The sequence below is a fragment of the Macaca fascicularis genome, chromosome 10 (genome assembly GCF_037993035.2).
Source record: "Macaca fascicularis isolate 582-1 chromosome 10, T2T-MFA8v1.1".
NCBI classification, from domain to species: domain Eukaryota; kingdom Metazoa; phylum Chordata; class Mammalia; order Primates; family Cercopithecidae; genus Macaca; species Macaca fascicularis.
The window spans coordinates 118,024,121-118,040,582 of NC_088384.1; the positions used below are offsets into that span (position 1 = coordinate 118,024,121).

The 16,462-nt window shown below is 54.4% G+C and overlaps 1 protein-coding gene across 2 annotated transcripts in view; it reads right to left on the minus strand.

The window, feature by feature from the left end:
- The window catches only part of TAF4 (TATA-box binding protein associated factor 4), a 107,811-nt gene that overhangs the window by 15,820 nt on the left and 75,529 nt on the right, over positions 1-16,462 (minus strand). The window contains exon 15 of one of the 2 annotated variants that reach the window (XM_005569687.5): positions 19-1,828. The exons of the other annotated variant lie outside the window; for it this stretch is intronic. Within the exon in view, the coding sequence (XP_005569744.4) occupies positions 1,661-1,828 (168 nt within the window). The 3' untranslated portion in view covers positions 19-1,660. Of the gene's footprint in view, positions 1-18; positions 1,829-16,462 lie in introns of those variants that run through there. 2 annotated transcript variants of the gene reach the window in all.

Here is a 16,462-nt window from a genome sequence, read left to right on the forward strand (position 1 = left end):
AAATAGGCAAAACAAATACAGATAAATTTGTTTTTAATAAAGGAGTTAATTTTCTTTCAATCCTATATAAAACAATAGCAATTAAAAACTTCATTTTTGAAAGTAAAATATTTACATATGAACAAGTAACTGTGCAAAATTTACATGAAAAAATGGAAAGACAGGGATTTCCTAAAAGACAAAATAAAAGGTGTAACAGTTCTCAGGTGTTGATAAAAAATACTGATCAGCGTTCAGTTCACACGCGCTTGAATTAAAGTCTAATGTGAGAATTCACACGGAGAAAGCCGGAGTATTTACAGTCATAAAAGTACTATCAATAGACAATTTCATACAATAACCTCTGAAAATAGAAAGAACCAATTAGTATATTTGTAATAAAAAAATAGGTACAAAGAAGGGGCTTTGCTCTGGACGTCTGTAAAGTCGGCCCAAGGCTTGCATACAGTCTCTTAGCAAAATAATTATAGTTTACATAGCCATTTCTATGTCATGTGCCAAAAGTTATGTACAATTACTGACAAAATACACCAACCATTTTTCAACACTTGATTCACACCGAGAAACAGTCTTTTGATGATTCTTCTCAACTTTGATTTTATTTAATCTAGGTTTTCACTTTTAGCTAAAAAACACAGTGCAAGTAAAATATATTTATGCTGAAAAGGTTTTCATCTCTTTTAACTTTACAGCTTTACAAACTATAGCAAATAAAATGCATTTGTACAGATGCTGACCACACATTCAGAAGGAGCCCACCTTTGCTGGGCCCCGCCTCTACCAAGCAGAAATTCGATTACACTCTGAGGTGGGGGTGCTACGATGAATTGTATATTCCTCCAGGATTCTCAGCGGAGCGGAGGGGAAGGGAGACGAGGGGAGGGCTGGGGGGAGAGGGGAGGGCTGGGGGAGAGGGGAGGCGGGGGGGGGAAGAGGGGAGACGGGGAGAGGGGAGGGGAGAAGAGGGAAGGGGAGAAGAGGGGAGGGGGAGAGGGGAGGGGAGAAGAGGGAAGGGGGAGAAGAGGGAAGGGGGAGAAGAGGGAAGGGGGAGAAGAGGGAAGGGGAGAAGAGGGGAGGGAGGAGAGGGGAGGGGAGCGGGGAAGAGAGGAGGGTGGGGAGAGAGGAGGGTGGGGAGAGAGGAGGATGAGGGAGAGAGGAGGGTGAGGGGGAGAGGAGGGTAGGGGGAGAGGGGAGGGGAAGGAAGATAAATAGTCTAAAAAATCAGTTTGCTTTGCTAACTGACTATTACAAAAATAAAATAAAATGAGGTCATCGGCTGTAGACATACACCTACACAGTAAGTTAGGTAGAACTAAACCAAAATGCACAAATAATGCAGAAACTGCTATGAGTTGACAGAGGGCAGCTAATTATTTGCTAACGATTCCATCAGTCTTTATATATGGCTTGTTTGGCAAGAAGGCCACTCAATCAAGATGAGTTAAGATTTAATTGTCCTTTAAGAGTATCCACAGGCCTTTGTGTTCTCTCTGTTACAGACACGTATTTTCTTTCACACTGAAGAGTTGATTTAGAAACAGGAAAATATAAAACTGTTCCATCGTAAAGAGGTGGCTGTTTTTTAAACAATATCCCATTTGCTTGTTACAAAAAGGCGTAATCTGCAAATATATAAAAAGTCCCCAGGCGTCCTCCTGTGTCACTTAAGGAATGCTTTGTAGAGCAGCAGTGAATGGCTTGTCTCACGTTCATTTTCTAAACAAAATATGAGGTCCCTGAGGTTGACCCGCGTGATTCTTTGTCGCGTGAACTGTCTGGGGGCTCCGACCCCCGAGCTGCCTGGGACCACCGAGCCGGGGCCCGACCCCTGGTGACAAAAACGGAGAAGACAGGGTGTTAGTGGGGCCCAGAGTGGGGCTTGAAATGGGGGCCTGTGTGTCTGAACCAAGTACCCCGATTCCAGAGGAGGCCAGGCCTGGCATGGGCTCCCTCCGGTAGGCCCACAGCTGGAGCTGAGGTGCTGTCCCAGGGCCCTGCCAGGGCAGGGGCAAGGGCAGGAGGCCTCATGCTGCGCCTTCAGGACAGGGCACACTCAGACACTGCCCAATGCCCCACAGTGCTCAGACCTGCTCCTGGGGCTGAGGATGGACCAGGGGGTGGCACCCACCCAAGGCAAATGTCTGAGCGGCCCCAGGGCCACCCTCCATGCAACCACAGCTGGACTGCATGTGGACTCAGCTGGGGTACAAAAGCCACACTGGGTCCCTGTGTGTCATCCTGCTTGGCTGCTGAATTCCCGCACTGGGAGGGCTGGGGTCGGCTGGGACTGGGCATGCTAGGTCAGCTGCGAAGGCTGAGTTGCTCAGTGGCTCCCACAGTGATCCCTGGGCCTCTGGCTGGGCCCTGCTGCACAGACCCTGCCTCCATCAGCCCCTCTAGGTGACCAGGTGCCTCCCGAGCTGCCTCAGATGTGTTCCTGCTTGGAGAAGCATAGCTGCTGGGTGCCAGCTCTTGTGGAGAGCTCTGGTGGTTTCAGCTGATGACACCTGCACGACACCGCCTAGCGGGGCCACGCCACACACACACGACACCGCCCAGCGGGGCACGCGCCACACACACACACGACACCGCCCAGCGGGGCACGCACCACACACACACACACAACACTGCCTAGCGGGGCACGCGCCACACACACGACACCGTCCAGCGGGGCACGCGCCACACACACAGACACCGCCCAGCGGGGCACGCGCCACACACACACACACGACACCGCCCAGCGAGGCACACACCACACACACACGACACCGTCCAGCGGGGCATGCGCCACACACACACACGACACCGCCCAGCGGGGCACGCGCCACACACACACACACATGACACCGCCCAGCGGGGCACCAGCCACACACACACACACACGACACCGCCCAGCAGGGCACACGCCACACACACACACGACACCACCCAGCGAGGCACACACCACACACACACACGGCACCGCCCAGGGGGCACGAGCCACACACACACACGACACCGCCCAGCGGGGCACAAGCCACACACACACGGCACCGCCCAGGGGGGCACAAGCCACACACACACACACACACACACACGCACACACGGCACCGCCCGGGGGGCACGAGCCACACACACACGACACCGCCCAGCGGGGCATGCGCCACACACACACACGGCACCGCCCAGCGAGGCACACACCACACACACACACGGCACCGCCCAGGGGGGCACGAGCCACACACACACACGACACCGCCCAGCGGGGCACAAGCCACACACACACACGGCACTGCCCAGGGGGGCACAAGCCACACACACACACACACACGGCACCGCCCAGGGGGGCACGAGCCACACACACACGACACCGCCCAGCGGGGCATGCGCCACACACACACACACGGTACCGCCCAGCGGGGCACACGCCACACACACACACGGCACCGCCCAGGGGGGCACGAGCCACACACACACACACACACACAAACACGGCACCGCCCAGGGGGGTACGAACCACACACACACACACACACACACACACACACGGCACCGCCCAGCGGGGCACACACCACACACACACACACAGCACCGCCCGGGGAGCACAAGCCACACAACTCCCAACGGCTGTGGTTTCCCCATCTGGCATGAAAACTAAGGTCTGCTCTGATGGGGAAAGCTGCTCACGTATATTTAAGTACAAAGATTACAATGGCATCTTTATGGCACATTCTCAACCAAAGTTAAGACGCTGGAAGTAGCTGATTCTGCTCTGCACGCCACTGGGAGCCCTGCCGTGAACAGCCACAGGCAACGCCCGGGCTGCCCTGATGTGGCACCCCTCATCCCGTCCTTCCTCCCGTCCCCGCTCTGCCACTTTCAGTTCAGGCTGGGAGCATGGCTGCCTGTGTGATGGCGTGCAAGTGTGACTCCGACCCACTACATTTTCTTTCTTCCTGTGAGATTCAAACAGAAGAGGGCACCTGTCTCCCTCAGACGCCCTGCACTGTGAGGGCCCTTCTTCAGACCTGCCCCGGGTGCCTCTGCTACTGAAGCCTCCGCACGCTCCACACTAGCTCATTACAAACTGATCCTCACCTGAGGCCAGGCCTCCCAAAAGAGAACTCAGGCGGGGCGAGTGACAGTCTGCAGGGTGAGGGCAGGGCTCTCACACGCACCACCCTAACAGGCTGTGCGACCCAGTGACACCTTCTATAAATTCCACACTGTGTTTGATGCTTCTACCTTCAAAATAGTTCAGCTGCCAAAAGAGAGGACTGGGGTGAAGGGGAGACGCTCATTCCAGGTGCGCAATTTAAGGGCTGCTGAGGGTCGGAAATCAAGATATTCTAATGCCAAGTGTCAGCACCAATCAAGGGAAGGGGCGAGACCAACCAAGGGTGAGGGCGAGACGGTGCCTCCTTGGGGCTGAGGCCACTCCCAGATCCCAGCACACTGAGAAACTGATGGCAGGCCCTGCTTCTGCGCCAAGCTCTGAAGGTGCACTATGAATGAAAAACATAACTTCTCCAGATTCTGAGTTTTATAAATACAACTAAATTTTTCTTAAATCTAAAAAAAGAAAAGAACAATGCAAATTAACCTGATACTCCAGTTGCCTCTCTCTACACTGCACACTGCCGCCTTCTCCCCAGTCCACCTCGCCCCAGGGAGGGGGGGGTCCACACTCTCTGTCTTTCCCATAGGGTCTTTGCTCGCAGAATTCTATGTGGATTCTGGCTACCGCAGAGGGTCTGCTGCTAAACTGCTCTGAAGATGGAGTGGCGATCTCGTGGGAACCTCCCCCTCTCTTCTCAGGACTGGGGCTGCCACTGGACCAAGGTCTTCTGTGCCCAGCCCACATGGCAGTGGCAGCGGCTTTCCTTCCTAGGTTCATCCAAACCCCTCATGGGCTGTGCCCGTGGTGGGCGCAGCAGCCCGGTGGGGGGTGGCAGTCAGGGACTGGTCACGGAGCCTGCTGGGAGGAAAGTGCTTAGTGGGGGCTCCCAGCTCCCATGGGACACCTGAGGACGAAGTACCTGCGGGGACCAGGGCCAAGGCACCCATGGCCACTCTAGAGGGACTGTGGCACATGCAGGTGCGACGGCCACTCTAGAGGGCCTGTGGCCCATGCAGGTGTGATGGCGCAAAGCAGGGCCTGGGACGACAAGGTCCACCAAGGCCAGCGCCGACGTGGAGCCCTGGGGGCCTCGGCGTAAACAACTCCAAACACAGTGGCTTGGGGTTTTTTAGGTGCAGGCACTGGGATTAGAAAACGAGCAAGCAAACTAAAATCCCCACGACCCTGGACATACCACACGAACCCTCCCCCCTTTGCAGGTCTACGCCTCTGAAACACGGCAGACACCCCCTGCCCCGTCACAGGGCTCTTAAAGGCATCAAATGAAAGTAGGCGATCTCTCCACTGCACACGCGCCACAGGGACTCAATGTCGAAGCCAAATGCAAAGAGTCGCCATCCGTGGAACCGCCTGGTGCAGGGTCTGTGCCGCCCGAACGTCAGGCCCCGTGCCATCAGCACCGGGAGCAGAGCGTCTGCTCCTGAGGTGGGAGCCCCTTGGCCCGTCCTTTACTCCGCCACGGAGCCCCAGCAGAGCAATGGGTGGAGAACGCTGTGCCCACAGCGGCCCAGGCAGCGGGTAACAATGGCCCGTGCCGCACACGCTCCAGCCAGCTCCGCCCCGAACGCGTGCAAGCCCTCTCCGTGCCTAACCATTTACGCGGTGTCACACACAGGAGGCAAGGTCACTGGCAGCACATTTCGAAGAACAGCAGTAGTAACAAAAACACTCGGACACACAACTTAGAAAGTTAGCATCACTTCCGGGAGGCTGAAGACAGCATGGCTGCCGAGCTGACGTCTCCCAGCCTCTCTTCCACATACAGTTCAGCACAAGCAAGGAACACAGGTCTACACCAGCATCACCGTCTGCACAGGACGAGGGCGCCTAGACTTCACAGTCACTGCACGTCGGCGCACAGTCAATACACGCCCCAGCCTGATCCCGCTAGTGCCTCCCCTGCAAGGCCGCGGTGGGGCGGGGCGGGGCGGGGCGGGGCGGGACGGGGTCCATGGGAAGTCACTGCTGAAAGGCTAAGGCACCCCAAGTCCGAGCGCCTGAGAGGTGTCCAGGAAGGTCAGCACGGACCATAGGGCAGGGACCACGGAGCACAAGACGGGAAGGGGTTGTCAAGGCAACATGGCGTGTCGTGAGAGGAGCCCTCTGGCCGCTGGGTGTTGAGGCAGAAAAGAAGGAAAAGGGGAAGTTCGGGTCCTGCAGGAAAGGGCTGGGAGGACCGGAGGACGTTCGGGACCCGGACTTCCCCATGCGGCCAGCAGAGGGCGCCAGGAAACCACAGACCTGGCAAACACCCCAAGGCCACCAGGAGGAAGGGACAGAGGCAGCAAAGCCACCCAGAGCCACAGGAAAGTCAGAGAGTCAGAAAATGGGGGCTCCACACACATCAGAAACCCACCCTGGAACAACAAGGAAACTAACAACACTCTCAATACAGGAAAATCTGAAGTGTGCACTTAAGGATATAAAAATCATCTCAAATCAGAATCTCAAAAACTAGGAGGCACATTTTTATAAAAACAATACAATTACAAATACAACACCAAAAGGAAGTAACAGTTGACGGGACTTAAGAAAGAAATGGAAGGAAGAGACAAAATTATCTCTGAAATGAATAAACTGCCAACTGTTCGAGGAGAGGAGGCAGTGAAAATGCAGTAAGGAACCCACCAGAGGCAGGAAGCCAAGAGGATGGAGCCAAGACGCAGAAAGGAGGACAAAGGTCAGGAGAAAACAGGGCAAACGAGAGCTGGAAAATCTCCCTCTCAGACGGAGTGGGACATTCACACCATGACATTTGCAAAAGACAGCAAACCCACACCCTGAGGAGACACTAAACCCACACCCACCCGAGAGGAGACACCAAAACCCACACCCACCCGAGGAGACACCAAACCCACACCCACCCGAGAGGAGACACCAAAACCCACACCCACCCGAGAGGAGACACCAAAACCCACACCCACCCGAGAGGAGACACCAAAACCCACACCCACCCGAGAGGAGACACCAAAACCCACACCCACCCGAGGAGACACCAAACCCACACCCACCCGAGAGGAGACACCAAAACCCACACCCACCCGAGAGGAGACACCAAAACCCACACCCACCCGAGAGGAGACACCAAAACCCACACCCACCCGAAAGGAGACACCAAAACTCACACCCACCCGAGAGGAGACACCAAACCCACACCCACCCGAGGAGACACCAAACCCACACCCACCTGAGGAGACACCAAACCCACACCCACCCGAGAGGAGACACCAAACCCACACCCCAAAAGGAGACACCAAAACCCACACCCACCCGAGAGGAGACACCAAAACTCACACCCACCCGAGGAGACACCAAACCCACACCCACCCGAGAGGAGACACCAAACCCACACCCACCCGAGGAGACACCAAACCCACACCCACCCGAGAGGAGACACCAAACCCACACCCCAAAAGGAGACACCAAAACCCACACCCACCCGAGAGGAGACACCAACCCCACACCCACCCGAGAGGAGACACCAAAACTCACACCCACCCGAGAGGAGACACCAAAACTCACACCCACCCGAGAGGAGACACCAAACCCACACCCACCCGAGGAGACACCAAACCCACACCCACCCGAGGAGACACCAAACCCACACCCACCCGAGAGGAGACACCAAACCCACACCCCAAAAGGAGACACCAAAACCCACACCCACCCGAGAGGAGACACCAACCCCACACCCACCCGAGAGGAGACACCAAAACCCACACCCACCCGAGAGGAGACACCAAACCCACACCCACCCGAGGAGACACCAAACCCACACCCACCCGAGAGGAGACACCAAACCCACACCCCAAAAGGAGACACCAAAACCCACACCCACCCGAGAGGAGACACCAACCCCACACCCACCCGAGAGGAGACACCAAACCCACACCCACCCGAGGAGACACCAAACCCACACCCACCCGAGAGGAGACACCAAACCCACACCCCAAAAGGAGACACCAAAACCCACACCCACCCGAGGAGACACCAAACCCACACCCACCCGAGAGGAGACACCAAACCCACACCCCAAAAGGAGACACCAAAACCCACACCCACCCGAGAGGAGACACCAACCCCACACCCACCCGAGAGGAGACACCAAAACTCACACCCACCCGAGAGGAGACACCAAAACTCACACCCACCCGAGGAGACACCAAACCCACACCCACCCGAGAGGAGACACCAAACCCACACCCACCCGAGGAGACACCAAACCCACACCCACCCGAGGAGACACCAAACCCACACCCACCCGAGAGGAGACACCAAACCCACACCCCAAAAGGAGACACCAAAACCCACACCCACCCGAGAGGAGACACCAACCCCACACCCACCCGAGAGGAGACACCAAAACCCACACCCACCCGAGAGGAGACACCAAACCCACACCCACCCGAGGAGACACCAAACCCACACCCACCCGAGAGGAGACACCAAACCCACACCCCAAAAGGAGACACCAAAACCCACACCCACCCGAGAGGAGACACCAACCCCACACCCACCCGAGAGGAGACACCAAACCCACACCCACCCGAGGAGACACCAAACCCACACCCACCCGAGAGGAGACACCAAACCCACACCCCAAAAGGAGACACCAAAACCCACACCCACCCGAGAGGAGACACCAAAACCGACACATTGAGAGGGCCCAGTGGGTGGAAGGACTCTGAGATGCAACCACATACACTAGGGGCTCTCAGAGCCGACAGCAGGGCTGCCAAGGAGGAAGAGAAGAGAACCCATGAAGGGGAAGGAATCAGCCTCCACAGTTCCTCCCAGCCCCTTCCCAAGGCAAGAACAGAAAAGACTTCTGAGCCAGCCAAGCCGCCTGCGCTCAGGGCCCAGAAACAGCCTCAGGAACGGGAGGAAGAGCCTCATCTACTGGGCGGGAACCTGCAGGGAAGAGACATTCTCAGGCTCCGAGGGAGGCAGAGGCAGGAGAGGGAGGCTGAGGACCAGAGTGAGCCTCCCGTGGAGGTCCTGTCACTAAAAGGCGGAGGAAGAAGCCACGAGAGCTCACAGACGCCGATGGCCAACAGTGGAGCTGCCGGGCCCGTGCAAACCGCTCAACTGCAGCGTGAACAGTCCTGTGAGACACAGGAGACCAGGGCGTCGTCAGTAGTTTAAGTACAAAAGTAACCAGGAAGACACAGATACGAATCTTCCTAAATACAAAAAAAAAAAATTCAATTAAAAGAGCAAAGAATAAACATCTCAGAGAAAAAGAAACACAGCAAATATTTAAAATTCAGGCCAGACAAGGCGACTCACACCTGTAAATCTCAGCGCTTGGAAAAGGGAGGCCGAGGCAGGAGGATTCCCTGAGGCTGGTAGTTTAAGACCAGCCTGGGGAACATAACAAGACCCCATTCCTACAAAATATTCTAAAAATTAGTCAGGTACAGTGCTGTGTACCTGTGGTCCCAGGCTACTGGGGTGGCTGAGGCAGGAGGATCCCTCTTAAGTCCAGGAAGTCAAAGTTGCAGTGACCTATGATCACGCCACCACACTCCAGCCTGGGTGACAGTGAAACCATGTCTCAAAAGATAAATAAAAATTTACATAATTATAAAATATAATGATAGAGTCAAGACAAAACATGTCAATTATATCAATAAAGGCAAATAGGCTTAACTCATCTATTAAAAGAAAAAGATTTTCAATTCAGCTCATAAACTGAGACCAAACCATATGCTACAGAGAGACACAGAAAACAAAGTGATTCAGAACGTGAAAATAAAGGGAGGATCCCAGGGATTATAGGCTGGGGGACAAGAAAGACACCCAGGGTAACGGGTGTCACAAAGACAGATACTTTTCTAATGCAAAAAGTTACGGCTGCCAACGAAGATATGACACGTGGATATTAATGCACCAAACAACACAGCAGCCCCTACCAATAAAAACGCAGGAGATGTGAGAAGACAGAAACATGCTGGTGGCAGTCATGGAACAGCACGCCCGCCGCAGGACAGATCAAGTGGACAAAACTAAGCCAGCAGCTGGGAGACTGAGCGACCTCATCATCGAGGGGCGGCTCGGGATGCCCACCTGCTCATCACGTGCCTCGGCCCTACGCACCCACAGCACATCCACAGATGCTGACTGCACCACCCAGACCAGCAAACACAAGAACTATGACAACACACGTGTTCCACACGTGAGGCTGGGAAAAAGTTGCCTCTCTCAAACGCGACGGGGGGACTTGACAAAACCTAACGAAAGTGCACACACATCAACCCTTCAACTCAGCAATCCCATCTCTCAGAACTCAGCCCCAACGGCAGGCCTCCAACAGTACGAAGACACACACGTACAAGGTTACTCTTGACAGCATCACCTGTCACCATGTCAGTAACCTAGAGGGTGAGAAGCTACAGGACATCAGCACAATGAAGTGCCACCCAGCTGGGAAAGAGAAAGCTCTTGATGCAGTAACGAGGGCAGTGCCCGGGAACTTCCATTAGCTGCAGAGAGCGAGAGTGTCACTGACCTGTGCTGCACTGCCAGGGAAGGAAAAAGATGCAGGAGCTCATCTGTTTGCACGGTAAGTGGAAACAGGGTGCAAAAATGGAGGGATGGGGGCAGGGCAGGAGGAGGGAGGGTGCAGCAGGAGGAGCGAGGGTGCAGCGGGAGGAGGGCAAGGTGGGAGGACGCGGGGGCAGCAGAGGGAGGAGGGAGTGTGCAGCGGGAGGACAGTGAGCAAGGTGGGAGGAGGGAGGCGGCGGGGGGAGGATGAGCGTGGCGGGAGGAGGGAAGGGCAGCTGGGGGAGGGCGAGCAAGGTGGGAGGAGGGTGGGGGCGGCGGGAGGAGGACAGGAATGGTGGGGGAAGGACGGGGTGGCAGGGGGAGGACAGGCATGGTGGGGGAGGGAGAGGGTGGCAGGGGGAGGATGGATGTGGCGGGGGAGGGAGGGTGCGGAGGGGGAGGGCATGGTGGGGAGGGAAGGGGCAGCAGGGGGGAGGGAGGGCGTGGCAGGATGCCACTGCAGGGGGCACTTCTTTCTTTCTTTTTTTTTTTTTTTTTTTTTTTGTTGTTGTTGTTGTTGAGACAGAGTCTCCCTGTGTCGCCCAGACTGGAGTGCAGTGGCCGGATCTCAGCTCACTGCAAGCTCCGCCTCCCGGGTTCACGCCATTCTCCTGCCTCAGCCTCCCAAGTAGCTGGGACTACAGGCGCCCGCCACCTCGCCCGGCTAGTTTTTGTATTTTTTAGTAGAGACGGGGTTTCACCGTGTTAGCCAGGATGGTCTCGATCTCCTGACCTCGTGATCCGCCCGTCTCGGCCTCCCAAAGTGCTGGGATTACAGGCTTGAGCCACCGCGCCCGGCCGGGGGCACTTCTTTCTATACTTTTTTGTATAGTTCTGACTCTCGGGACCATGGCAATACTCCACCCCTCATGAACAAAAAAATCAAACAAGATTTGGAGGAAACCAACAGGAACACAAACAGTAACCACTGAACCCGAGCTGTGCTGCAGGTGAGTGACGGCCACACTGAGGGGACTGAACCCGAGCTGTGCTGCAGCTGAGTGACGGCCACACTGAGGGGACTGAACCCGAGCTGTGCTGCAGCTGAGTGACGGCCACACTGAGGGGACTGAACCCGAGCTGTGCTGCAGCTGAGTGACGGCCACACTGAGGGGACTGAACCCGAGCTGTGCTGCAGCTGAGTGACGGCCACACTGAGGGGACTGAACCCGAGCTGTGCTGCAGGTGAGTGACGGCCACACTGAGGGGACTGAACCCGAGCTGTGCTGCAGCTGAGTGACGGCCACACTGAGGGGACTGAACCCGAGCTGTGCTGCAGCTGAGTGACGGCCACACTGAGGGGACTGAACCCGAGCTGTGCTGCAGCTTAGTGACGGCCACACCGAAGGGTGGGCCAAAGCGGGGCCTGGTGGTGTCTGCCTGCAGTCCCAACTACTGGTGGGGGCTGAGGCAGGAGGATTGCTTGAGTCTGGGAGCCTCGGGCCAGCCCAGGACTCAGAGCAAGACCCCATCTCTAAAAACAAATAATAAACATTTAAACATAAAAAGTAAAAATGATGAGTTGTAACAAAACTCGTCTATGTAACTTTGAAATGCACGATTTTGACCTGTGAGGTTAAGTAGACGGGCTGCACAGAAATGCTACGCTCCAGGTCATCAGCACGTTTGTTTCTCACATAGCTTGGCAATCCCAAAGACCCTGTAACTGTACGTTGGAACTGAACACCTCTGAATACCTAAGCACATCTACTGTGGGGATGAGAACCAGGTTCTCATGTAAGGCATGAGGGAAGCTAGAATAAGCCTATGACGTCAGACTAGATCCTGAGGCCTGAGGAAAAGTGAGAAGGCCGCGGTGTGCAGCACAGGTGCAGGTGCAGACGAGGGTTTGTGTGCGTGCACATGCCCCGGTCCACCCAGAGGCCTGGATGCAGGGATACCGCAGGAGCAATGAGCACACCTGGTGCCCAGAGGCTGGTTTCTAAACACCATCCCCAACCAAAGGAAGCACCATACCCAACCAAAAGAACCAATGCCCCTCCAAGCAATCGCAGAAAACGGAAGATGTGCTGGAACATTCTGTGGTGTCATAAAGTCACCAAATCCTCTTGTCATGTCACAAGGACATGGAACCAACCTGAAGCAGCTCATGATGGCCAGAGCAGGGCTGCTCAAGCAACAAAATAAATAAACCGTAGCAGTGGCTTGTTACCTACAGAAGAAAATAAATATCCATGCTAATATAAGCAAGTAACTGAATTAACAAGTGGGGGAAATAAGAGAAAAGGGGCAGCTCTCTCTACAGAATTCCAATTAATAAATGTAAACAGAAAGACAGAAATAGAAAGTTAGCATCAGGCAGACGCCACAGCAGTCTCCACTGGCAGTGCCCTTGCAAACGCCCGTGCGGGGGCCGGAGGCCTGATAAGAAATGGTATCAGCAGCCTCCAAGTGTCTCCTTGAGATAATTACTAACTACAAAGAGAAAAAGAGCAACTTGACGGTGGAGAAACCAGCCAACCCCACCTTAACCAAGCTTCAGAGTCAGCAGCACCAGCAGCCAGGCGACACCACCTGCCTCCCAATACAGTGTGCTGAGGACACGCCGGCCCGCCCGCGGCGTTCTAGCTGAGATTCTACAGCCTGGACAGCATCACGAGGAGACACCAGACAAACGCAAACTAAGGAAACGTCCACCAGACAAGGACCAGCGCTCTCCAGCATGTCAAAGCCAGCAAAGACCAGGAAAGACTAAGCAGCTGCCACCAAGCAGAGGAGCCGAGGAGCCGAGGAGCCGCAAGGGTCCCGGGGCAGGAAAGGACGTCGGGGACACTGGTAAAAATTCACTAAGGAGAAAATATTTGCAAAAGACACATCTGATAATGGACTGTTACCCAAAATATACCAAGAACTCTTGAAACTCAACAATAACATGCTCCACATCCTCCATCACCAGAGAAATGCAAATTAAAACAAGATGCCACCACACACCTACTAGAACGGCCAAAACCCAGAACACGGGCAGCACCGAACGCTGGCGAGGACGTGGAAAAACAGGACCCTCAGCCATGGCTGCTGCGAATGCAACATGGCGCAGCCGCTGGAAGACGGTCCGGCGGTTTCTTACAAAACTAAACGTGCTCTTACCACACGATCCAGCAACCGTGCTCCTTGGTATCTACCCAAAGGAGCTGAAAATTCATGGCCACACAAAATCCTGCACACAGATGTTTATACCAGCTTTCTTCATAATTGCCAAAACCTGGAAGCAGCCACAATGTGCTTTAGCAGGTGAGTGGATAAAATAAACTGTGGTACATCCACACACTGGAATAGTGCTCAGTGCTGAAAAGAAATGAGCCATCAAGCCATGAAAAAACACAGAAGAGCCTCAGGTGCATATTCCTAAATGAGAGAAGCCAGCTTGAGAAGGCTGCATCATTTCAACCACATGACATTCTGGAAAAGGCGAAACTATGGAGACAATAAGATCCGTGGACCAGGGACTGAGAGGAGGGGAGGGATGAACCGGCAGAGCACAGAGGAATTCGGGGCTGCGGAACGACTCCACATGATATGGTGCTGGTGGAAACACGTCATTCTACAATTGTCAAAACCCACAGAACGTACACACCAAGAGCGCACCCTGATGGGAACTCTGGAAGCTAGTGAGAAGGACATGCTGACGTGGGTTCGTGGATTCTAACAAAGGCACCACCCGGCCAGTGGGGGAGGCTGTGCACCTGCAGGGAAGAGTGTATGGGGAGTCTCTGTACTCTTTTCCCTTCCTTTTTCCGTGAACCTAAAACTGCTCCAAAAAATAGTTTATTAATTTATTTAAAGTTAAATTCAGGGAAAAAAATCAAGTAAGGTCTTTAGTGAACAGTATCATACCCATGCTTAACATGAGGTGAAAGTGGGTGAGGGGCAGATAGAAACTCTCTGTACTATTGCTATAACTTTCCTCTATGTGTAGAATTAATTCCAAATTAAAAGTTAAAAACAGAAGACCTACCCTTAAGAGATATCCAAAAGGAAAAAGAACTATTGAGCATTATCTTTGATGAAGAAAGGTGTCGTGTTAACTGTTACACAGATAACACACAAAGATCCCCAAAGTTCACAAAACGCAAAATCTGAACCATTGCGAAACAACTGCTCCCCAGACAGACACCGGCGCCAGTCTTCATCCACTCGGCAGCGCCTCGCCTGGGTCATCCAGGTCCCGCTTTCTCGATACTCCATGTACCTCCCAGCCCCACACCCTGGCCCTTCTTGTGAGTGAGGACTCACGAGCTCCCTTATTCTTCTTAGAGGCTACTCCGCACATGTTAACACTCACATCCAAAATTCATCAACGTGCCTTTCCCATCCAGTCCTCCCTCCTGGCGCAGGGACCCCAGCAGGCAAAATGGTAGGTAAGTTGGTTACACTGAAGAAAAAAACAAATACACTGCATGATGGGAACTAGGTTCCTCACTGTCTGAGAAAGAACTAACAGACAAGGATGGGGGAGACCGCTAAACAGAAGCCCTGGCGTGCTAGGCTAGGACCGCAGTATCCACACACACACGGGACCCCTTGGACATGGCCACACCCTCCCCTACATGCATTTGGGTCCTGAGCTCCGGCTGCTGGCACGGCCTGGAAGCGGGGGCCCCAGCAGTCAGCACACCAAGTGCCCAGATCCTGGCCTCTCACCACCACACTCCACTAGAGGAACCAGAGCTCCAGGGGAGCTGCAGAGTGGGCAGGGAGAGTGCACGTGGCAATAAGGAATGCTACAGACAAGGGACGCGTCAGAGGATACAGACTCCAGCCACAAGAAGCTCCCACCAAGCAAGCCTAGAAATAATGAGTGCTGATCAGAGCCCACCAAACACAACAGGGCAGTGCAGTGAGTGAGTGAGGGATCCTGGCACCCACCACTACAGTGAGTGAGTGAATCCATGAGCGAACGAATAAACCAACGAGGAGGGGCGAAGCTCTGCTTCCCAGCAGAAGGCAACCAGCAGGTAACAGAAGGAGTGCCTGAAGCATCCCCACAACTGGGCACCCCAGGGGTGGCGACACAGGCAGGCAGTTAATGACACTGAGGCTGTGGGTGGAGGTGCGATAAGGGTGGGGCATCTGTGTGAGGTGGGAATATGTGAAATGCTAACACAGCCATGGGAATCAGCCACAATGCCGTGGAGAAACACAGCCCACAGCAAGTGCTATGCTGGGGGTGGTAGCATCAGTGCTAAGCACCCAACCGGGAGGGCCGCTTGGTAGCCACCCAAGGTATCGGCCACACGAGCACTTAGGGTGCTGGGTATCGTGTCAGAACAAGGATTAAAGTGTACATATTTAAAAACTACAGGAGTGCACACAAACACACGTGGCATAGCGGGGACGAAGCAGGCCGCGTGATGCTCACACACCGGAGTCTGCACAGAGCTCACTGCTCTGCTCTTGCAACTTTGCTGTAGATTTGAAAACTACTTCAAACTAAAATAACAACATTTTCAAAGTTAATCTATTCTGGAAGACGATGACAGGGGTAGCATAGTTTCTGGATCTTCCCAAAGTTCCACATAAAAGAGCAACTACACAGCAAAACCAAAAACCAGCAGACAATATTTAGAACAAAACCGATGAAGAGGAACTACAAGCAGCCATCACCTGCAGGATGCTGCAGAACCAGACCCTGATGGGCCTGGACCCAGGAGCCAGCAGACTTCCTGGGAAGAGTGGCAGGTCCCTCCGAGAGCCACAGCCAAACCTGGGGCAGGGGACCACCAGGGAGGGCAGCCTGGCCACTGCAAATGCCCACACTGACCTGCCAGAGCTCCT